The 24,231-nt window shown below is 39.3% G+C and overlaps 1 protein-coding gene across 3 annotated transcripts in view; it reads left to right on the plus strand.

Annotated features, from left to right (window-relative positions):
* Window positions 1–24,231, plus strand: part of KCNT2 (potassium sodium-activated channel subfamily T member 2) — a 701,340-nt gene that overhangs the window by 574,764 nt on the left and 102,345 nt on the right. For 2 of the 3 annotated variants that reach the window (XM_053693835.1, XM_053693836.1), the window contains 2 exons: window positions 1,346–1,451; window positions 1,640–1,812. In XM_053693835.1, the coding sequence (XP_053549810.1) occupies window positions 1,346–1,451; window positions 1,640–1,812 (279 nt within the window). Of the gene's footprint in view, window positions 1–1,345; window positions 1,452–1,639; window positions 1,813–13,621; window positions 13,694–24,231 lie in introns of all 3 variants that reach the window. The other variant, XM_053693834.1, reaches the window with a different exon arrangement.

The following is a 24,231-nucleotide window of genomic DNA, read 5'->3' on the forward strand; positions in this document are numbered from 1 at the left end:
TTGCATCACTAACTTTGTATGACCCAGAATACAAGTGGCGTTATAATGCTAGCACGGGGTGCGATATACGGTATCACTGAATTAGTGCACAAATGGATATTACAAGTTCATGGTAAAACAGTTTTACCAGAGAAGGTTTAGTGCGATTGACCATTATTTTCAATGAATATAGCGACCATACTAAATAGCAGCGATATTACACATTGTAATGTATGGCTTGCGCTCATTTGCTGTAGCGATTCATGTCCGCTCAGCCTTGCTAAATGCCGACAGCATACGCTGTCAGCATTTAACATTGTGCAAGCATTTCTAGTGAAATGCTTGTGCAATGCTGCCCCCTGCTCAACGGCGATTCATCCCGATCGGATCGGGATGATATAAGTCCACCAGCTTTCAGTCTTATGACCGCTGCTTCTAAACTTCCGTTTCAGGTGAGGAAATGATGGGCGTATTAGGCAGCATCTGCTGCTTAATAAATCTACCCCCATGTGTTTAATCCCTAATACACGTTGTTCACATAAGTAAAGTCTTGAGGGTCGATTTATAAAGCAACGGATGCTGCTTACGACCCTCATCACTTCAGGTCCGTCTGAAACGGAAGTTAAGAAGCAGCGGTCATAAGACAGCTGCTCCTTTACTCGTCCGCCACCTTTGAGGCGGCGGACAGCAATCAGCCTGATCGGATATGATCGGGTTGATTGACACCCCCTGCCAGCGGCCGATTGGCAGCGAATGTGCAGGGGGCGGCATTGCACAAGCATTTCACTAGAAATGCTTGTGCAATGATAAATGCCAACAGCGTATGCTGTCGGCATTTATCGATATGCGGTGGACATGATCAGCTACAGCGTAACATGTCTGCCCGCACATTAGTAAATTGGCCCCTTGTTTGGGAGTCAGAAACTTTGTTTTTTCCTAGGAGTACATGGCCAGTAAGGAATGTCAGTAGCCCATATCAACCAATCACTGTTTTTTGCTTGGGATCTACAATACTTACGATTTCAAAGAAGCACTTTACATATATGTTAAATCCATACTAAGCTAATTTAGTAATGAAAAAAAGATACCCTTCTACGGAATTTGACTGTCATTTTTTGCATTAGAGATCTTAAACAATAAAATATGATTTTACATGTTTTCTAATATTTGTAGACAAACATATACATCAGCGCAAGAGAGATGAATAACTGAAAAGACAATCACATTATTTAATTATATGATGCCCACCTAGGGTGCAGTATCTTTTAGGCCACAGTTTTGTTGTAGATCTGGTTGTTGTCATTAGTCTTTGTGTGTTATGGGTTTAGATATTGATATCCAGTGACTTTTTTCATCTTTGCTATAGGTACACCAAGGGATATCCTCCTAACTCCCCATACATAGGAAGCTCACCCACATTTTGTCACCTTCTACAAGAAAAAGTACCCTTCTGCTGCCTGAGATTAGACAAGGTAAAGTAGTATTGATGACTTAGCAGTGATAATAACATGAACTGGTCTGTCTTGCAGGGCTGCATTCACCAGTAGTATAGTAAGACTAATTAACTTTAGGTCATTATAGTGTATTTGTGTATATATACATCTCATGGAAGCAACATTAGGTTTAACTGTTAACATGTTTCTTCTTCCCTTTGTTTTAGGGTTGTCAGCATAACTATTACGAAGATGCCAGAGCTTATGGCTTCAAGAATAAAGTCATTATTGTTGCTGCAGAGACAGCTGGCAATGGATTGTATAATTTTATTGTTCCTCTCAGAGCTTACTACAGACCAAAGAAAGAGTTGAACCCCATCATATTACTGCTTGACAACCCGTAAGTAAAATCCTCTCAGATGGCCAACACTTGGCTTTTTGGTCTTGGTCTTTATGAATTATAGGGATCAGTTTATTTAAAGAGCTTAATTTAATGATGCTTTGGAAAACATTGCAGAGAGCTGAAGGTTATGTGTTTCCACCAGACTCAAGCTCATGTGTTTAATAAGTATCAATGTATGAAAAGTAAATTTGTTTTCTTTGGTTTTTTATTTATTTTTTTGTTTTGCTACATCAAAATTTTAGACTAATATGTTGTAGTATATTTCTACAATAGCTTTACCATAAAACCACAACTTGTGTCTTCCAAATCCTTACTGTTTCCTTTTTTTTTTCTTGATTAAAATAGATCATGCAATTTTAAACAACTTTCTAATTTAATTCCATTATCACATTTTCTTTGTTCTCTTGGAAGAGTTTGTTTGGAACAACTTCTCCAGTCTTTGGAATCCTCACCACTTTTTATCTCCCACAAATTCTCCATTCTTTTTTTTAGCTCCCACCACTTTCCAGACTTTGTAGCCCCCACTACTTCTCCATTCTTTGTTATTCTTACCTCATCTCTAGTTTTAGTAGCTCCCACTACTTATTTAGTCTTTGTAGCTTCCACCACTCAACCAATCTTTGTAGCTCCCACCACTTCTCTAGTCTTTATAGCTCCCACCATTCCTCCAGTCTTTGTAGCTACCACCACTTCTCCAGTCTTTATAGCTCCCACCACTCCTCCAGTCTTTATAGCTCCCACCACTCCTCCAGTTTTTGTAGCTCCCATCACTTTTCCAGTCTTTGTAGCTCCCATCACTCCTCCAGTCTTTGTAGCTCCCATCACTCCTCCAGTCTTTGTAGCTCCCACCACTTTTTCAGTCTTTGTAGCTCTCACCACTTCTCCAGTCTTTGTAGCTTCTATCACTCCTCCAGTCTTTGTAGCTCTCATCACTCCTCCAGTCTTTGTAGCTCCCATCACTCCTCCAGTCTTTGTAGCTCCTACCACTTTTCCAGTCTTTGTAGCTCTCACCATTTCATTGCTACTGTAGCTTTCATATAAAATATTTTTTTGTAGATGATAATTATCATCCTTTATTATTACTTTTAGGTACAGCATTCCTTGACATCAATTTTCATTCTGTTTACCAGTTTCCAACTTTCCACTTTTCTTGAGTTATAACATGTTCAATATAGCTGGTAGTTGCTAACTAATCTTTCTTCATTAATCTTTCTTTTTAATATTTGTTTGTATAGATGTCCATACTGCAACTTTTTATTAAAACCACACTGCATCTAATCATCCACAATATTATTTATTTTTGACCAATCATGGGCGCGATCCGATATATGGCGTAGTTTTCGGTGCAAGCGAGGGAACCGGCGACGCCCGTAATTTCACCTCGCACATCGGGGTATCCAATATACGGCGCCGTCAGATGCTAAAGTGGCGTAAGTAGGACAAACTGGCGTTGTTCTGAAAAGTGCGCAAATACACATTTTAGTCGTCGCTAGTACTTACGCCAGTATTTTGTCCACGTAAAGTCTCAATAAAGTGTAGATTTATGCAAATTAGGCTAACACTCGTAAAAATTACCCGCGACTTCATCTAAAAATGCGCAACGTAATTAAGCTATTCAAAAGTCATATATAAACCCATGCGCAGCCGCCATTTTCTACAGTGTGTTTGGATGGTTCGTTGAGCTACAGCACACTACAGTGAGTTTAGGATTAGTAAGAGTAGTGAGAAAGGCGCAGCATAATAGTTAGTTAAGTCAGATTTTTGTTTGGGTAAGCTTGTACATTTACTTACACTTATTTTTACATATTGCACACATTTTGCATACATACATATACAAAATACATAACACTTTTATTTCAATTTTACAGTGTGATAGGCTGGGAGTGAGTGTGAGTGTGTGAGTGTGTGTAGTGTGAGGATGTCAGGGAGAGGTAGGGCGGAGGGGAGTGGAGCTGCAGGGAGAGGACAGGAGGAGCAGCGGGGTCCCCGTCAGGGAGTAAGTGGAGTGGGGAGAGGGAGAGTTAGAAGGGATGATGGGAGGGGAGATGCCCAGAGACCAGGCACACTTAGAAGAGGGACAGAGGGTGCACATGGGGACAGAAGGGGGGAGGAGGGAGAGGATAGGGAGGAACCCACACCAGGGACATCCCAGGGAGCAAGCCAGGTGGCCACAGAGGATGAGCGCATGAGATGCCCAAACTTCTCATTCGATGAGAATGTTGTGCTAGTCCAGGCCATCATGGACAACCACAGTGCCCTCTTTGGCCAGGAGAAGGGCAAAGGCGTTGCCCGAAGGCGTAAGATAGCATGGTTGGCGGTAGAGGATGCTGTAAACAGTGTGGCCCCACAGAGGAGGACTGTCGAGGGACTTAAAAAAAGGTGGAACGATTGTAAGAGGCGGGTGAAAGAGAAGATGGGGCAGGCAACCATGCACCAGAGGGGAACAGGCGGTGGTCCACCCCTTGAAACCGAATACAACACCTGGCAGGAGATGATACGCAGGTCCCTGAGTATCACAGCAGTCCGTGGACTTCCAGGGGCTGGTGACTCAGGGGCTGCAACCACAGCACATCATGCTGGTGAGTAACATCCCACACACCAGTATTATATGTATTTGAGATATAACATCCTTTAAAGGGACATGACACCCACACTTTTTCTTTCATGATTTAGAAAGAGAATGCAATTTTAAACATCTTTCTAATTTACTTATATTATCTAATTTGTTTTATTCTCTAGATATTATTTGCTGAAAAGCATATCTAGATATGCTCAGGAGCTGCTGATTGGTTGCTGCACATAGAAGCCTCGTGTGATTGGCTCACCATGTGCATTGCTTTTTCTTCAACTAAGGATATCTAAAAAAATTAGCAAAATAAATAATAGAAGTAAATTGTAATTTTGTTTAAATTTCTATTCTCTATCTGAATCATGAAAGAAAGATTTTGGGTTTAGTGGCCCTTTAATGTCACACATTCATGTACACAATGAGGAGCATGGTATTTGACCTACTAACAAAAACATCTACAATTATATTTGACATTAATGCTACTTAACACAATGCAATTCATGATATGAGGTGGAATAGTGCAATACTAACATGTCTCAGAGTAACACAGGCCATAAGCCACATGTAGGGTTTTCAGTAAATGGACACTATAGCCATCACAATACTTTTAGCTCAGAAAGCACGTTCTGTGCCTACATCAGGCTAAAGTAAATTGTGTGACCATAGTGTCACTTAAATTACACATTTTTCCATCATTGACATGTACACATAACTATTGTATGAAACACATACCTGGATACTGTGCATATTAAAATCCCTCATATCACAAATCACATTGTGCACATGCATGTTATAGAGTTTGACATGAGAATGAGTATAGGCCCTAGCATGTATCAATGTATATTGAATGCCCACATGGACATATATATGACTGTACTAATCCCTCTCATCATTTGACTCCTCCACAGAACCTCTTGTCACCAGGGTGCAAACAGGCATGCCGCCACCTCCACCACCAGTCACAGGCATGCCGCCACCTCCACCACCAGTCTTCAGGCAGCAACATGGACAGTATGCTCCCAGGCATGAGCAGGGTTGGATTGCCTCAGTTGAGGACCCGGAAGGGATGCCATCCCCATTGGCATACGACCCCTGGCAAGATACCTGGCCTGAGGAATATTCTTTTGGCTTTGAGGGGAGCCAAGTCAGCCACGAAGGGTCCATGTATTTACCCCCCCCCAACACAATATCAGGGCAGTCATGGCTTTTACACACAGGGCATGTTGCAAGAAATGCAAACTAGATAGGCTGAGTGGTCACACACTAGTCGTCAATGGGACTACCAATCCACCCTGAGAGCTCCACCATCCTCTTCCCTTGGGAGCGCTCCACCATCCTCTTCCCTTGGGAGAGCTCCACCATCCTCTTCCCTTGGGAGAGCTTCACCATCTGCAGATGAGCATATAGCTGAAGTTGTCCCTGAAGCACCAGCAGCTGAAGTTGTCCATGAAGCAGATGCAGCTGAAGTTGTCCATGATGCCCCAGCAGCTGAAATTGTCCATGAAGCACCAGCAGCTGAAGTTGTCCATGATGCACCAGCAGCTGAAGTTGTCCATGATGCACCAGCAGATAGAGCTGAACCTGCACCTAGAATCACTGCTGCTCAAGAACCTGTAGATCCACTGTATTCTCCCCTGGGCGAGGAATACATTTCACTCCAGAGGAGGCTCATAACAAGCTGCGAGAGCAGACAAAGAGGCCAACACAGGTTTCACAGGAGCCAACAGAGGTTACTCCAGCGTACCATAGAGCTGCTGAGCGACATGGCAGCATCATTAAATGGAATTGTACAAAACCAGTTGCAGATGTTGAGAATTATTTCTGATATGCAGATGCAGATTGACAACAGATGGCGGGAACAAAACCAACTCTTGGGTGTGTTGGTTGAGCACTTCACACACCAGCAGGACACTGCCTCCAGCCTTTCATCTGTGGCCAGCACTCCAGCAGAATCATCTGAATCTTCCCAAACCAGGAGAACCAGGAAATCCACTCCAGTCACCTCAGACCCTCATCCAAGAAGCCTAAAAAAAAAAAATATTCTTATAATTCACCATAAATCTTGTCCTCTGTTATTTACCATATAATTGTCATCCACATCCATGTGAGGGGTGTTTTAGTACACTAATATTGTTTAAACATATAATAAGGCCTGTGTAGAAATGGCCCAAAAAAGGTAATATCATCATGTTTTTGACATATTCATGTTCTATAAACCACATCACATAGTTGTGTATGAAGGGTACATATAGTAATATTCACTTATAAGATGTAAATCAAGGTTTCTCACATCCAATAGAAATTGACACATGTGCAGGGATAGGCACGAGCCAAGTCTGTGGCGGACATTTTCTAAGGTAAAGACCTTTAGTGAAGAACACCTTGCCTATCCCTGCACATGGGTATATATATCTAAATAATAATGTATTTACAGAAGGTGTGAACATAAGGTATAAACATCCATTTTCATTCTTCTTAATGATAGTCAATAAATCATAGCGACCTAAACATGAATTAAACAAATTAGATATTTTCAGTAATTAGTGTGGTTAAGGGAATGGGGGTGGGATGTAGTAGTTTCACTTACATGCAGTGGAAATCCGCAGTATGTAATTCGATGACCAGCTGCAGCAGGGGCAGCACCATGACCAGGGACCTCAGCAGCAACTACAGAATCAGCATGTGTAGACAGAACAACAGGGGATTGTAGGGCTTCCAGCACCCCTTGTGCCCCATGATGCTGCCTCTCTATGGAAAGCAGGGGAAACATGGTGGCTAATGAGGATGTGCATTGGCAGGTTTTTTAGGCTTCCTGTTGAGAGGTTGTACTGTTTGTGATTGGTTTGAAAAACTTGCAGGGGCAGGAATAATAAATGCTTTGAAGAGGTTTAACTATTTGTGATCAAGCTGCTGATATGTATGTTGTTAAGCATGCATTTGTTAGGCCTTCAGAGAGTTACGTTGGTTTCTAAGTCAGTGCAAGGGTTGCTGCACCTGCAATTTGTGGCGAGATGAGAATGGAGTAGATTTTCTGAATTCTGCGCGCGTAAGTCCTTACGCTGTATATTGGATACCAAACTGTGCGGCTTTTCTATACCAGTCTATGGGCCAAAAAACTATGGCCGAAGGCAGAAATATGCGAGCGTAACTTCTATGTTACGCCGTATATAGGATACCAAACCAGCGCTAAATTTGGCGTCGCCGGCTTTTGCAGGCGACGCTGCATATCGGATCGGGTACCATATCTTTTCCCACTAAACAATTTTGTTCTTTCCACTACATTGAACATAAAAATAGTGACAGAGGTCAGAACATAAATGATTTTATAGACATTCTTTTCATACAATAACCATCCTACAAATACAAATAGAATATATATAAACACACACATTTCAAGACCATTTTAACTGACTAATGTCTGCTGCAGAGTTGATTTTAATAGATTTGTTTCCTTAAAATGATTGTATCAATGTTTTACACACACAAACACACATACACACAAACAAAACATATACATACACACACACATACATGCACGAACACACACACACACAAACAAAACATACACACAAACACACACACACATATGCACACTCATATACATACACACACACACATACACACACAGGCAAACATACACAATACACATATGTACACACACATATATACTGACAAATACACACACACATAGACACACATGAATACAGACAGACACACACAGATAAACATACACATACACACACATGCATGCACACACACATACAAACACACACATACGTATACACATACACAATCAGATACACACACATACACACACACAGATACACACTGACAAATACAAACACACACATAAACACTCATGCATACACACACACATACAAATACACATACACACGCAAATACACACACATACTGTACACACACACAGAAACACACATATAAACACACATGTATACACACACATACTGTACACACACAGATACACACATACACACTGACAAATACACACACACACTTTTTGAACACAGCACTGTAGAGCATTTTGGACTACAGAGTCCCTGCAGAAAATTCATGCAGAAATCATTATATATTGCCATTAGAAGACCCAATAAACAAGTCAATCATTTTTAATATATGTCTAAAAATAAATTTGTTTCAGAATAATATTTTTTCAGGAGCCTCTAATTATTATGATTTTTTTTCATAGATTTCCGCTGCTTTTATAATAGCTTTGCAGAGAATTGTATAAATCATGTTATGAGCTATGGAAAATTACACAGACGTTTGAAACAGTCTCTAGTTTTATTATATTCTTGCCAGTTTCCACAAATTACTCTATGAAAACATATTAAGATTATTTATTTATTATTTTCTTTTCAATGCATTTTTAGTTTCTTGTAAAATGACACATTAAGTAATACAGAAACACACTTTAAGGTTTGTATGGTAGATTTAATTTACATAATTTCTTATTTTCTGTTTACAAATCATTATGGTAAAATGTACAGGCGTCATTACTGCACAAAGGAAATCGATTCAGTGCCCTTTTCAAATACATCCAGTTTCCTATAAGAATCAATTTTATCACTATTATTTTTTAATGTTGTAATAATGTACGTAGCAGCTGGGTTTGGCGCCAGTCACACTGAGTTATATAACATAAGTTTCACTTCTCCTAGTATTCTGTGGTTTGGAACTTTAAAATATTTACTTTTTCTTATAATAATTGCTCTCAGAATTATAGGGCTAATACTCATTACTGGCTTTGCATTGCATGCGCTGTTTTAAGGGGACAGTCTAGTCAAAATAAACTTTCGTGATTCAAATAGGGCATGACATTGTTAACAACTTTCCAATTAACTTTTATCATCAATTTTGCTTTGTTCTCTTGGTATTCTTAGTTGAAAGCTAAACCTAGGTAGGCTCATATGCTAATTTCTTAGCCCTTGAAGGTCACTTCTTATCTGAATGCATTTTGATTTTTTTTCACAACTAGAGGGCGTTAGTTCAAGTGTTCCATATAGATAACATTTTGCTCACGCACGTGTAGTTACCTAGGAGTCAGCACTGATTGGCTAAAATGCAAGTCTGTCAAACAAACTGAAATAAGGGGCAGACTGTTGTAGGGGATGGGTAATAAAGGGATTATCTATCTTTTTAAGCAATAAAAAATGCTGGTGTTGACTGTTACTTTAAATCACTCATAAAACTGATTAGTAATAATTTCCAGTGCAATATCTGAGAGTCTTCTTTGGCACATGGCACCGTAGGCTAAAACATCTTATGTTAGGGACATTTTAGTACAATTGTTTAAAATCAACTATGGAAGATTTTTCAGTTTTGCTTTACTTTAGTGTTCTTGTGCAGCAGCAAAAAATTGGGTTCTTCTGAATCTTTTGGAATGAATATTTGAAAAAAAGACTGGTTACAGGCATCAGGGGATGGATAGAATAAGAAGTGCCTTAGTAACCTTACAGTTGCACATAAGGGCTGGCTATGGGCATAATGTGATTTTCTATGGACAGAATGAGAGCTGTATCAATAACCTCAAAGAGGGACACAAGGGGCAGACCATGGGCATCAAGGGATGTTCAAGAGCATTGCTAGAATTAGATATTTCTCAGAAACCTTAAAGACGCACACAAAGTGCTGGCCATGATCATCAGGCATGTTCTAGATCTTGGATAGAATGAGAACTGTATCAGTAACCTCACAGATGCACAGAAAGGGATAACAAAGGGATGGCCACGTGCATCATGGGATGTTTGAGAGCATGAATAGAAGGAGGGATGTCTTAGTAACCTCACAGATGCACATAAAGAGCAGACCATGGGCATCATGGGATGTTCTATAGCTTGGTTAAAATAAGAGGTCTTTCAGCAACCTCACAAATGCACACAAAGGGATGTCATGGGATGCTCTAGAATAGATTATGGATAAAATGAGAGATGTCTCAGTAACTTTGCAGATGCAAAAAAAGGGCTGGCCATGGGCATCATAGGATGTTCTAGATTATGGATAGAATGTGAGATGTCTCAGTAACCTCACAGATGGACACAAAGTACTAGCCATGGGCATCATGGGATTTTCTAGATCATGGATAGAATGAAAGATGTTGCAGTAACCTCACAGATGGACACAAAATGATAGCTATTGCATAATCAAATGTTGTAGATCATGGATAGAATGAGAGATGTCTCAGTAACGTCAAAGTGGGACACAAAATGGTAGCCATGGGAATCATGGGATTTTCTAGATCATGGATAGAATGAGAGATGTCTCAGTAACCTCACAGATGGACGCAAAATGGTAGCTATTGCATCATCGGATGTTGTAGATCATGGATAGAATGAGAGATGTCTCTGTAACCTCACAGATGGACGCAAAATGGTAGCTATTGCATCATCGGATGTTGTAGATCATGGATAGAATGAGAGATGTCTCAGTAACCTCACTGATGGACACAAAGTGCTAGCCATTGGTGCCATGGGATGTTCTAGATCATGGATACTATAAATTGTGTCCCAGTAACCTCACAGATGGACACAAAGTGCTAGCCATTGGCATCTTGAAATGTTCTAGAGCGCTGTCAGAATGTTTCACCTAGACCATGTTCAAGCAAAGGGAATTCATATAAACTCTTACACTTGGGAAGAATCTCTTGTGATGTCTTGTCTTTGACAGCTTAACTCATTCTATAAGGCTCGATCCGCCGGTGATATTCATTATTGCACGCAAACGCTATTTTGCTCTTGCGTGCAACACTGCCCCTGTCCTCCCACAGCCAATCAAATGCTGGCAGGGGCTGTCAATCTCTCCGGTTGGACGAGACCGGGGAGATTGAAATTCTCCACTTAAGAGGTGGAGAAGAGGGTAGGGAAGTAGTGGTCTGATGACCACTGCTTGATAAATACAGACTGCAAGTTCTCTTGTGAGAACCTGCAGTTGTAGCAAGGTGAAGGGTTTGATTAATCAAGCCCTATGAGGCAAGCAGTTAGTGATTATGATATAGATGGGGCCTATTTGATTAGAATAGAGCTGAACTTGCATCTCACTGATGTGACAATGGGTGGGTTGAATCACAAGATTTTTGAGTTGTGGTTTAGTACTTTCAGGAAGTAATTTTATTGACTTCTGACACTGTCTGTGTTCAGTTTAGGATCAGTTATGTATTGCAGGTGTGGGACGTTAACTGTGTGTTTAACTGTGCTGCTTGTGTTAAACACATACTTCTGCATAAGCAGCAATACAATAATACAATGCTCTAGCAAATTACAGCATTTAATTGCTCCTTTATGTCTATTTAAAGTTTCTAGACAGAACATGTGTTTAAAAAAAAAAAATACTTAAAAAAATACTTTACAGTATTCCTTGCCGAACTGTATGAGCTGGTCAGCAGACTCACTTTATACCAGTACAATCTGTGACTCACTTTATACCAGTACAATCTGTTCTTGTACATGAGTGAACATGATGACCTTGTGTTGGCAAGAGAATGCTCATCAGAGCTTAAAGTCAAATTACTTTTCTGCTGGCCTCCTGGGGTATCATCAAGCTCAGATGGGTAATTAAGAATCTGCTGTAGGTGTGGGAACATATGTGCACGGTGCGAGAACCACAACAGATGATTGCAGGTTGGGGGACTTGGAGAAACGTTCCAGTAAATTTGGATAAAACTGTTATGACATATTTTAGGATGTTAGTTATTTATTTGGATTTTTTTACTAACACACAAACTTTGCTAGGAGTAAGAATTTAACTTGAGCAGGTTAGTGTGTGTATTCCAAGTTAAAAGTAAAAGGTTTGCGTGTGAGCGAAACCTGACTACACCCGTCAAATAAAATAATGTGTGATTATAGTAATTAGGTGAAAGCAAAAAAGACGATAAATAGAAGATAAATACAAAATGTAATAATCCAATAAACTCAAGTTCTAGTGAAACACGTCTTTCAGTTGGTAAAGTCTCAGATTTCTGTCAGCTCATTCAGGGGATGCTGAGCTGAAATGAACCACATAGGAAGTTTATAAAGGATTTGTGCTGAAAATCTTCCTGTTATGCATTAGTCATATGTAGCTGCAAGGCCCCTTTACACCTTAAAGAATTGTCTGCCACCTCTCTTTCTGGGGATTTGATGCCAGGTTGAACTTAAAAGGAAACTGTACCTATTCGTTATATAACATTTATATGAAAAAGCAGCATTTAAACATTAAATCACAGTACAAGCATGCACCACTTGAGTTCCAAAGCTGCATTCAGCACTTGATAAATGGAATCTATAACACATATTTATTTATCTTGCAACATAGGTGTTTGATTGTGCATATTTTTTTCTAACCGATTTCACAATGGCATTTACAAGGTTGTTTTCAAATCAAGAGCAGTGCAGTGATACACATCTTGAAAAGCCTGGTGGAATCCATATCCCTGATCTCCTTTGTGTGCCCAGTTAGAGACAGATGTAAATGAGCTTGTTCTCTGAGCAATTACTTTGTAGAGTCTTGCAGGGAAAATAGACACATATATAGATATATAGATAGATAGATAGATAGATAGATAGATAGATAGGTAGATAGATAGATAGATAGATAGATAGATAGATAGATAGATAGATAGATAGATAGATAGATAGATAGATAGATAGATAGATAGATACTGAAAGGTGTATTGTACTGTAAAATAGTCTGCCCTTTAATGTGTTCCCAGTGACAAATTTTACCTGCAGGAGTGTAGTCGGATCCTTTCAAATAACTCATTTACATTTTTTTTTTTTTTTTTTTTTAAATAGCTGGTTTTGCCATTTGAATTCACCACTTATATTGAGCATGTCAGTATTGGCTATAGAAAAGCTATGTAAACAACTTCAGCAGGAGAAATCAATCTCCCAGGGGTGGTAGGAGAGAGAGAATTCCAGAAAATGAGTGTGTCCCTGCAGCTGCTTTGAATACAATAAAATCTTCACAGCTGCTTGTTTGAGTATATTCTTCCTAGATAGATTCTCAGCTCACTTTAATGAGGTATAGTTTATTGCAAAATAGTGTATGTTGCAATGCTGTTTTATTGTTTTATTTTACAATGAGCAGAAATGTTGAATTTATTGTCCCTTTAAAGTCTGTATAATTGTTTCCTCTTAAGCCAGTTCCATCTGCAATAATCGTACAACCTTAGTGTGTTCTCATACTTACTTAATGCCTGTTTGTACATTGTTTGTTTGTTTTGTTTTTTGCTTGTGCGCTCAGGCCAGATATGCATTTTTTGGATGCAATCTGCTGGTTTCCTACGGTTTACTACATGGTGGGCTGCATTGACAAGTAGGTAAAAGCAACTTGACTTGCAGTAATATATGTTGTGGTGTTACCTGTCTGTGTTTATAAGTGGTGTGTATTGCGCAGACGGGATTCGCAAAGCTTGCGCAGCATTATGAATCCTCTCTGCATTATATGTGACATTAAAGTTATAGATCTAGTACCTGCAAAGGTCACAATATATCTCTGTTGTGCAACATTAGCTCAATTCAAATGTTATAGCAAGGAACCTTCTAAATACAACATTTTAGTATCAACCCAAATTCATGGAATATACTACTGTGTTTTCTTTTATTTTCTGCTCCGCCAGTAAAAGTAACTCGAAACCGAGACATTGTTAAATGAAAAATGTTGCTCAAATGTTACAAAAATATTTTCAAAACATTCTGGGCCTTGCAATAACAAATGTATGTAAAAATAATACTTTTTCAGCTGTTTTATATATAAATATGTATGTGTATTATTGTTCTTAATACAGAAAATAACAACCTTATATCATTAAAATCATTTACCACTAATAAGTAATTTTATCGTTGCTCAAAAATAATACTTTTTCAGCTGTTTTATATATAAATATGTATGTGTATTATTGTTCTTAATACAGAAAATAACAACCTTATATCATTAAAATCATTTACCACTAATAAGTAATTTTATCGTTGCTCAACTTCAGTTAAAAAACATTACGGCTAGATTACGTGTTGTGCGTTAGGGTAAAAAAGCAGCGTTAAGAGGTCCTAACGCTGCTTTTTTACTCCCGCTGCTATTATGAGTCTTGAAGGTTTAGGGTCACCGCACACTTCTTTGGCCTTACTGCAAAACGACTTACGTAAACTTCGTAAAGTCTTTTTTCTAGGGGACTTCCTATCTGTCCTGGGAGGCCAAAAAGGGACCCTATCCTGTCAAGATCTGTAACGCATTCTAAAGTCAGTAGTTAAGAGTTTTATGGTACAACGCCGTAACATAAAACTCATAACTAAAGTGCTAAAAAGTACACTAACACCAATAAACTACCTATTAACCGGAGGCCCTCCTGCATCGCAAATACTATAATAACATTTTTAACCCCTAATCTGACACTCCGGACCCCGCCGCCACCTACATTATATTTATGAACCCCTAATCTGTTGCCCCCAACATCGCCGACACCTACATTAAATTTATTAACCCCTAATCTGCTGCCCCCAATGTCGCCGCAACCTACCTACACTTATTAACCCCTAATCTGCCGCCCCCAACGTCGCCGCCACTATGATAAACATATTAACCCCTAAACCGCCGCACTCCCGCCACGCAAACATTAGTTAAATATTATTAACCCCTAATCTGCCACCCCTAACATCAGCGCCACCTACCTACATTTATTAACTCCTAATCTGCCGCCCTCTACGTCGCCGCCACTATATTAAAGTTATTAACCCCTAAATCTAAGTCTAACCCTAACCCTAACACCCCCTAACTTAAATATAATTTAAATAAATCTAAAGAAAATTACTATCATTAACTACATTATTTCTATTTAAAACTAAATACTTACCTATAAAATAAACCCTGATAGCTACAATATAACTAATATTTACATTGTAGCTAGCTTAGGGTTTATTTTTATTTTACATGCAAGATTGTATTTATTTTAACTAGGTACAATAGTTATTAAATAGTTATTAACTATTTAATAACTTCCTAGTTAAAATAAAGACAAAAGTACCTGTAAAATAAAACCTAACCTAAGTTACACTAACACCTAACACTACACTATAATTAAATAAATTAACTAAATTAACAACAATTAAATCAATTAAATTAAATTAGCTAAAGTAAAAAAAAAAACCTACTAAATTACAGAAAATAATAAACAAATTACAAGATATTTAAACTAATTACACCTAATCTAATAGCCCTATCAAAATTAAAAAAAGCCCCCTCAAAATAAAAAAAACCCTAGCCTAAACTAAACTACCAATAGCCCTTAAAAAGGCCTTTTGCGGGGCATCGCCCCAAAGTAATCAGCTCTTTTACTGGAAAAAAAAAATACAACCCCCCCCAACAGTAAAACCCACCACCCACACAACCAACCCCCCAAATAAAATACTATCTAAAAAAAACCTAAGCTCTCCATTGCCCTGAAAAGGGCATTTTGATGGGCATTGCCCTTAAAAGGATGTTTTCTACCTTAATTCCGATTGGCTGATAGAGTTCTATCAGCCAATCGGAATCTAAGGGACGCCATCTTGGATGACGTCACTTAAAGGTACCTTCATTCGTCTTTAGTCGTCGGATGAAGAGGATGCTCCGCGTCGAATGTTTTGAAGATGGACCCGCTCCGTGCCGGATTGATGAAGATAGAAGATGCCGTCTGGATGAAGACTTTTGCCCGTCTGGAGGAGCACTTTGCCCGGCTTGGATGAAGACTTCTCCCGGCTTCATTGAGGACTTCGGCCTGGCATGGATGAAGACTTCTCCCGGTAAGTCGATCTTCAGGGGGTTAGTCTTGTTTTTTTTTAAGTGTGTATTGGGTGGGTTTTATTTTTAGGTTAGGGTTTGGGCTTGCAAAAGAGCTAACTTCACTTTTAAGGGCAATGCCCATCCAAATGCCCTTTTCAAGGCAATGGGGAGCTTAGGTTTTTTTAGATAGTATTTTATTTGGGGGGTGGTTGTGTGGGTAGTGGGCTTCACTGTTGGGGGGTTGTTTGTATTTTTTTTTTCAGGTAAAAGAGCTGATTACTTTGGGGCAATGCCCCGCAAAAGGCCCTTTTAAGGGCTATTGGTAGTTTAGTTTAGGCTAGGTTTTTTTTGGGGGGGCTTTTTTTATTTTGATAGGGCTATTAGATTAGGTTAATTAGTTTAAATATCTTGTAATTTGTTTATTATTTTATGTAATTTAGTGTTTGTTTTTTTTGTACTTTAGCTAATTTAATTTAATTGATTTAATTGTTGTTAATTTATTTAATTTATTTAATTATAGTGTAGTGTTAGGTGTTAGTGTAACTTAGGTTAGGTTTTATTTTACAGATACTTTTGTATATATTTTAGCTAGGTAGTTATTAAATAGTTAATAACTATTTAATAACTATTGTACCTTGTTAAAATAAATACAAACTTGCCTGTAAAATAAAAATAAACCCTAAGATAGCTACAATGTAACTATTAGTTATATTGTAGCTAGCTTAGGGTTTATTTTTAGGTAAGTATTTAGTTTTAAATAGGAATTATTTAGTTAATGATAGTAATTTTCTTTATATTTATTTATTTAAATTATATTTAAGTTAGGGGGTGTTAGGGTTAGACTTAGGTTTAGGGGTTAATACATTTAGTATAGTGGCAGCAACGTTGGGGGCGGCATATTAGGGGTTAATAAATGTAGGTAGGTGGCGTCGATGTTAGGGACTGCATATTAGGGGTTAATAATATTTAACTAATATTTGCGAGGGGTTAATATGTTTATTATAGTTGCGGCGATGTTGGGGCGGCAGATTAGGGGTTAATAAGTGTAGGTAGGTTGCGGCGACATTGGGGGCAGCAGATTAGGGGTTAATAAATATAATGTAGGTGTCAGCGATGTTGGGGGCAGCAGATTATGGGTTAATAAATATAATGTAGGTGTCGGCGATGTCGGGGGCGGCAGATTAGGGGTTAATAAGTGTAAGATTAGGGGTGTTTAGACTCAGGGCATGTTAGGGTGTTAGGTGGTGTAGACATAATTTTTTATTTCCCCATAGGAATCAATGGGGCTGCGTTAAGGAGTTTTACGCTGCTTTTTTGCAGGTATAAGACTTTTTCTCAGCCGGCTCTCCCCATTGATTCCTATGGGGAAATTGTGCACAAGCGCGTACGACCAGCTCACCGCTGACTTAAGCAGCACTGGTATTGGAGTGCGGTAATGAGCAAAATTTTGCTCAACGCTCACTTGTTGTCTTTTAACGATGGGTTTGTAAAAACACGTAATACCAGTGCTGTAGGTAAGTGAGCGGTGAGAGAAAACTGCTTGATAGCACCGCACAGCCTCTAACACAAAACTCGTAATCTAGCCGTTAGTGTTTTAGTTTTCATGAACAAATTGTACAGGAATTATTTTTTAATATTTTAAAAAGCTAAATGTGCTTTTCCTGTTACCTATTTGTATAAAGAACAGTTTAGCTCAATATTGTGAATGATTCAGAATAAACATAGAGGCCCATTTATCAAGCTCCGAATTGAGATTGAGGGCCCGTGTTTCTGGCGAGCCTGCAGGCTCACCAGAAACAGCAGTTATGATGCAGCGGTCTAAAGACCGCTTCTCCATAAGCCTGTCCGCCTGCTCTGAGCAGGCGGACAGAGATCACCACAATTTAACCCGATCGAGTACGATCGGGTTGATTTACACCCCCCTGCTGGCGGCCTGTCGGACCTGATCCGCACTGTCGGATCAGGTCCTACAGACCTTTAATAAATAGGCCTCATTGTCTGCACATGAATGGGAATATATACTCTAATCACATAAATTACTATAAGACAAAGAGATCATCAAAGCTTTATATTGCTTTATTGATCATTAAAATAAATTACTGGCTAAAGCTCTGAGACAATTATCTGATTTAAAAGCCTGTGTTATACAACCTGCTGTACAAAACCAATTTAACAGATATTGTAGACAGCTAACATTTAAAAAGAAAACAAAGCTTTAATTTTTTCTTTGTCATTCAGAGCATAAAATAAAAATAAAAATTCCAATGTTCTCCTATTACTAAATGAGTTTTGTTCTCATGTTACTCTTTGTTAAAAAGCATACCTAGATAGGTATTGTGCACATGTCTGAAACATTTCATTGCTGTAAACACTGCTGCCATATATTGCGCTTGCAAATGTATTCCATGAAAATAAAAAACATCCAAGTACAGGATTCAAGTGAAATTTTACTTACAAGTCGCTGATAAAGACAGTAACTTACAGAAAATTAGAATATATTGAGCACTCTTGCATATTCCACATAATTTTCTGTAAATTCTCTCGCTCCGACTCTCTACTGCTCAGTTAAAACCTCTTAAGGACATATGACGGAATTTTTCCGTCATAAAACAATTGAGCAAACTGAAAGCTGTGTCCTTAAAGGGTTAAGAAACAGAATCCTGCAGGGCTGAAAACTGAGAGCAGACACTTCAGATTCCTAACTGAGCGGTTTAGAGTCAGAGTGGATCAGCACCATTTCTGGAGAATCGGGAGGAATATGCAGCAAGAACCCGTTCTACAGTGCATAATATATTTTCATTTCTCAGCGACTTATGATTAAAATTACACTTGAATCGTGCGCTTGGATGTTTTGTTTTTATAAAACTAATTAGAGCAAGGATTTGAGGGTCTTGCATTGTCAGCCGAGCTGTACTTTTTTCAAGGAATCTATTTATGATGGACTTTTGATGCGTGTACCTTGCAAATGTATAAAACTGTTAAACATATTCTTGCAGAATTCTGCCATATAGTGCTCTAGACACATTCACACCCCTGAGCTTACCTACCTGCTTTTCAACAAATGATACCAAGATAACAATGTATTTTCTTTCCTAAGATATGGAGAGTCCACAACATCATTCCAATTACTAGTGGGAATATCACTCCTGACCAGCAGGAGGAGGCAAAGAGCACCACAACAAAGCTGTTAAGTGTCACTCCCCTACCCATAATCCCCAGTCATTCTCTTTGCCTCTGTCAATGGAGGAGGTGAAGTTTTGGTGTCTGAAGAAATGAATTCCTTTTTGGGTACTTTGCCCTACAAGCAAGGATTTAGTTTTAGCTAAATCCTTGTTAATCTCTTCAGTAGAGTAGTGGTGGCCTTTAAGCAGTTATGAAGTTGTGAGGCAGTCCTTACTATCGGCTAGATTACGAGTTGTGCGTTAAGTTAAAAAAGCAGCGTTAAGAGGTCCTAACGCTGCTTTTTTATGCCCGCTGGTATTACGAGTCTTGAAGGTTTAGGTGTACCGCAAATTATTTGGCCTTACCGCAAAACGACTTACTTAAACGTTGCAAAGTCTTTTTTCTGAGGGACTTCCACAGCGCCGGTATTACGAGTCTGTCCTGAGAGGTCAAAAAGTGAGCAGTACACCCTACCCTGTCAAGATCCCTAACGCATTTAAAAGTCAGTTGCTAAGAGTTTTATGGTACAACGCCGTAACATAAAATTCATAACTAAAAAGCTAAAAAGTACACTAACACCCATAAACTACCTATTAACGCCTAAACCGAGGCCATCCCGCATCGCAAACACTATAATAAAAATTTTAACCCCTAATCTGCCGCTCTGGACACCGCCGCCACCTACATTATATTTACGAACCCCTAATCTGCTGCCCCCAACATCGCCGACACCTACATTATATTTATTAACTCCTAATCTGCTGCCATCAATGTTGCCGCAACCTAGCTACACTTTTTAACCCCTAATCTGCCGCTCCCAACGTCACCGCCACCATAATAAACATATTAACCCCTAAAACGCTGCACTCCCACCTCGCAAACATTAGTTAAATATTATTAACCCCTAATCTGCCGTCCCTAACATCGCCACCACCTACTTACATTTATTAACCCCTAATCTGCTGCCCCCAACATCGCCGCCACTATATTAAAGTTATTAACCCCTAAACCTAAGTCGAACCATAACCCTAACACCCCTTAACTTAAATATAATTACAATAAATCTAAATAAAAATTGCTATCACTAACTACATTATTCCTATTTAAAACTAAATACTTACCTATAAAATAAACTCTTGGCAGTGGTCAGGTCTTGGGGAATTGCAGTGCCGCCCTACCTGGACGACATATTGGTTCAGGCACCATATTTTCAACAAGCAAACTCTCATACGAGATCTTGTTGTCTTTTCTATGTTCCCACAGATGGAAAGTGGATCTGGAGAAGAGTTCCCTTGTTCCAGCTACAAGGGTGGTTTTCTTAGGGACCATAATAGATTCCCTATCTATGAATATTTTTCCAACAGAGTTCAGAAAATTCAAAATTCTCTCCTCTTGCCTCTCTTTACAGTCTACTGTTCAACCATCAGTGGCTCAATGTATGGAGGTAATTAGTCTGATGGTCGCTTCCATGGACATCATTCCCTTTGCTCAATTCCATTTGAGAGCTCTGTAATTATGCATGCTCAGACCATGGAATGAAGACCATTCAGTTCTATCTCAGAGGAAAGATCTAGACCAGTCATCAAGAGACTCTCTCTTCCGTGGTGGCTTTCTCAGGACCATCTATCTCAGGGCACATGCTTCCAGAGAACTTCCTGGGTGATAGTGACCTTGAACTTTAGCCTGCTAGGCTGGGGAGTAGTCTGGGACTCAATGAAAGCACAGGGACTATGGACTCAGGAGGAGTCTGCTCTCCCTATAAACATCTTGGAGTTGAGAACGATTCACAACGCTCTGATGGCTTGGCCTCAATTGTCCTTAGCCCGGTTTATCAGGTTCCAATCGGACAACATCACCTCAGTTGCTTACATCAACCACCAGGGAGGAACTCAGAGTTTCTTGGCCATGAAGTAGGTGGTACAGATTATTCAGTGGGTGGAATCTCACAATTGTTGTCTATCTGTCATCCACATTCCAGGAGTGGACAACTGGGAGACGGGTTTTCCTGAGCAGACAAACTTTTCAACCACGGGAGTGGGCTTTCCATCCGGAGGTGTTCTCCAGGTTAACCATCAAGTGAGGGGTGCCGGAGCTGGATCTGATGGTGTCTCGGCAGAACGCCAAACTTTCAAGGTACGGTTCAAGGTCAAGAGATCCGCAGGCCGCTCTGATAAATGGTCTGGTGGTTCCTTGGGTTTTCTGTCTAGCATATCTGTTTCCTCCGTTTGCACTCCTTCCACAAGTCATTGCTCATATCAAACAGGAGAGAGTGTCTGTAATTCTAATAGCTCCTGCATGGCCTCACAGGATCTTGTATAAAGATCTAGTGAAGATGTCATCTCTGCCACCTTGGAGTTTGCCTCTGAGGAACGACTTTCTAACTCAGGGTCCATTCCTCCATCCAAATCTCGTTTCTCTGAAGCAGACTGCTTGGAGATTGAACGTTAGTTCTGGCTAAGCGTAGGTTTTCTAAGTCGGTCATTGAGACCATGCTGCAGGCACGCAAGCCTGTTACTTGTAAAATTTACCATTAGGTTTGGCGTAAATACCTTTATTGGTGTGAATCAAAGGGCTACTCTTGGAGTAGGGTCCGGATTCCTAGAATTTTGTCCTTTCTCCAGGAAGGTCGGGAGAAAGGGTTGTCAGTCAGTTCTCTGAAGGGTCAAATTTCTGCATTAGCTATTCGTTTACATAAGCATCTGTCAGATGTGCCGGATGTTCAATGTTTTTGTCAGGCCCTGGTCAGAATCATGCCTGTGTTTAAATCTGTTGCTCCACCTTGGAGTCTTAACCTTGATCTTAAAGTTTTGCAGCAGGCTCCGTTTGAGCCAATGTATTCTATAGATATTAAGTTGTTACCTTGGAAGGATTTGTTTCTTATTGCTATTTCTTCTGCTCTGAGAGTTTCGAAACTCTCGGCTTCGCAGTGTGATTCGCTTTATCTTATCTTTCATGCGGATAAGACGGTTCTTCGTACTAAATTGGGGTTTCTCCCTAAAGTGGTTTTAGATAGAAATATTAATCAGGAAATTGACGTTCCTTCTCTCTGTCAAAAATCCTTCTTCTTGTAAGGAAAGTGTCTTGCACAACTTGGATGTTGTGCATGCTCTAAAATTCTACCTACAGGCTACTAAAGATTTTCGCCAGTCTTCTGCCCTGTTTGTTTGTTTCTTTAGTAAGCGCAAGGGTCAGAAGGCTACTGCTACTTCTCTTTCCATCTGGTTGAGAAGTATAATTTGTTTTGCTTATGAGACTGCTGGTCAGCAGCCTCCTGAGAGAATTACAGCTCATTCCACTAGGGCTGTCTCCTCTTCTTGAGCCTTCAAAAACAAAGCTTCTGTGGAACAGATTTGCAAGGCTGCAACTTAGTCCTCTCTGCATTTTTTTCCCACATTTTTCAAATTTGATGCTTTTGTCTCGACTGAGGCTTCTTTTGGGAGAAAGGTTCTTCAAGCGGTGGTGTCTTCTGTTTAGGTCCTCCTGTCTTGTTCTCCCTCCCTATTAATTCTGTGTCCTCTAGCTTGGGTATTGGTTCCCCCTAGTAATTTGAATGATGTTGTGGACTCTCCATTTTTTGCTTACCTGATACATTTCTTTCTTTCCGGATATAGAGTGTCCACGACCCCACCCTTAATTTAGACAGTTTTTTCTACTTAACCTCAGGCACCTTTATACCTTTGTGTTATTCCTTTTTCCATTTCCCTTCGGTCGAATGATTGGGAATTATGGGTAGGGGAGAGACACTTAACAGCTTTGCTGTGGTGCTCTTTGCCTCCTTCTGCTGGCCAGGAGTGATATTACCACTAGTAATTGGAATGACGTTGTAGACTTTCCATATCCATAAAGAAAGATATTTATCAGGTAAGCATAAATATTGTTTTTCATAATAGAAGTAAATTGGAAACTGTTTTTAAAATGGCGCACTCTGTTATTTAAAAAATAAATAAACACAAGAGAGAATATACGAGTGAGAAGACATCATGCCATTGAAGCATCTGTAGAGCTCCTAACCCAAGGTAGCTTGGGTGATCCTAGTACGTATGCCCAGTAATGCCACAACTAACAGATGCACTTACTGTTTGCAACATAAATTCTCATCTGTAGCTCCTTCTTTGTGGTTTTGTTTACTGTGCTGGAAAACCAAAGTCATGAGTGCAGGGGAAGTAGCAAGATAATAGTGAGATTAAAAGATGTTATAATTGACCATTTAGGCAGATACCCCACTGATTGGTTTATTAAACCTCTAGGCAGCTGTATAATTTGCCTTCTGTGAATCCTGTTCCAGCTTCATACTAAAAATGTTGTATCATAGTCTAGAGGAGATATGATTAATATATTCAATTTCGAACTGATAATGCTGAAAATACTATATGATATGCCATATAAACATATGTACATGGCTAAGGATATTGTTTATACATCAAAATATAGAGACACACACACAGACACTAGATGGCGATATATTCCCAGTGAACATAATAGTGTGTAATTACGACTATGTAGCTAGACTTTATTTCCCAACACGATATTAGAAACTCTCATTATAAAGAAACCGCATTTCTATTTTTGTTTTAAAATTTCTGGTTATTACTGTTTTCTAATTTTCAAAGAACAGGTGTGTGTTTTCTTTTCTGAAGTCATGCTAATAAAATATTAGATGTCCCATCAGATTTAATAACATAAATATATTGAAAAATTGCTGCTCTATGCAACCCATAAAAATGTCTAATTTTGATTTGCCCCCTTAAGCACTTTCCCTTAAAGGGATGTAAAAACTCTAAAATGAAAGACACATGAATGCATTTCACTTTAAACGGACACATTTATGTAGTACACATGTATTATTAAAAATTTATTTCACTGTGCACAGTGCATATATCAATATGCCTCAAGCACACTCATTCCAACACTGAGCCTGTCCTTTCTGATTTTATCCA

This window comes from Bombina bombina, chromosome 10, assembly GCF_027579735.1.
Source record: "Bombina bombina isolate aBomBom1 chromosome 10, aBomBom1.pri, whole genome shotgun sequence".
NCBI lineage: Eukaryota > Metazoa > Chordata > Amphibia > Anura > Bombinatoridae > Bombina > Bombina bombina.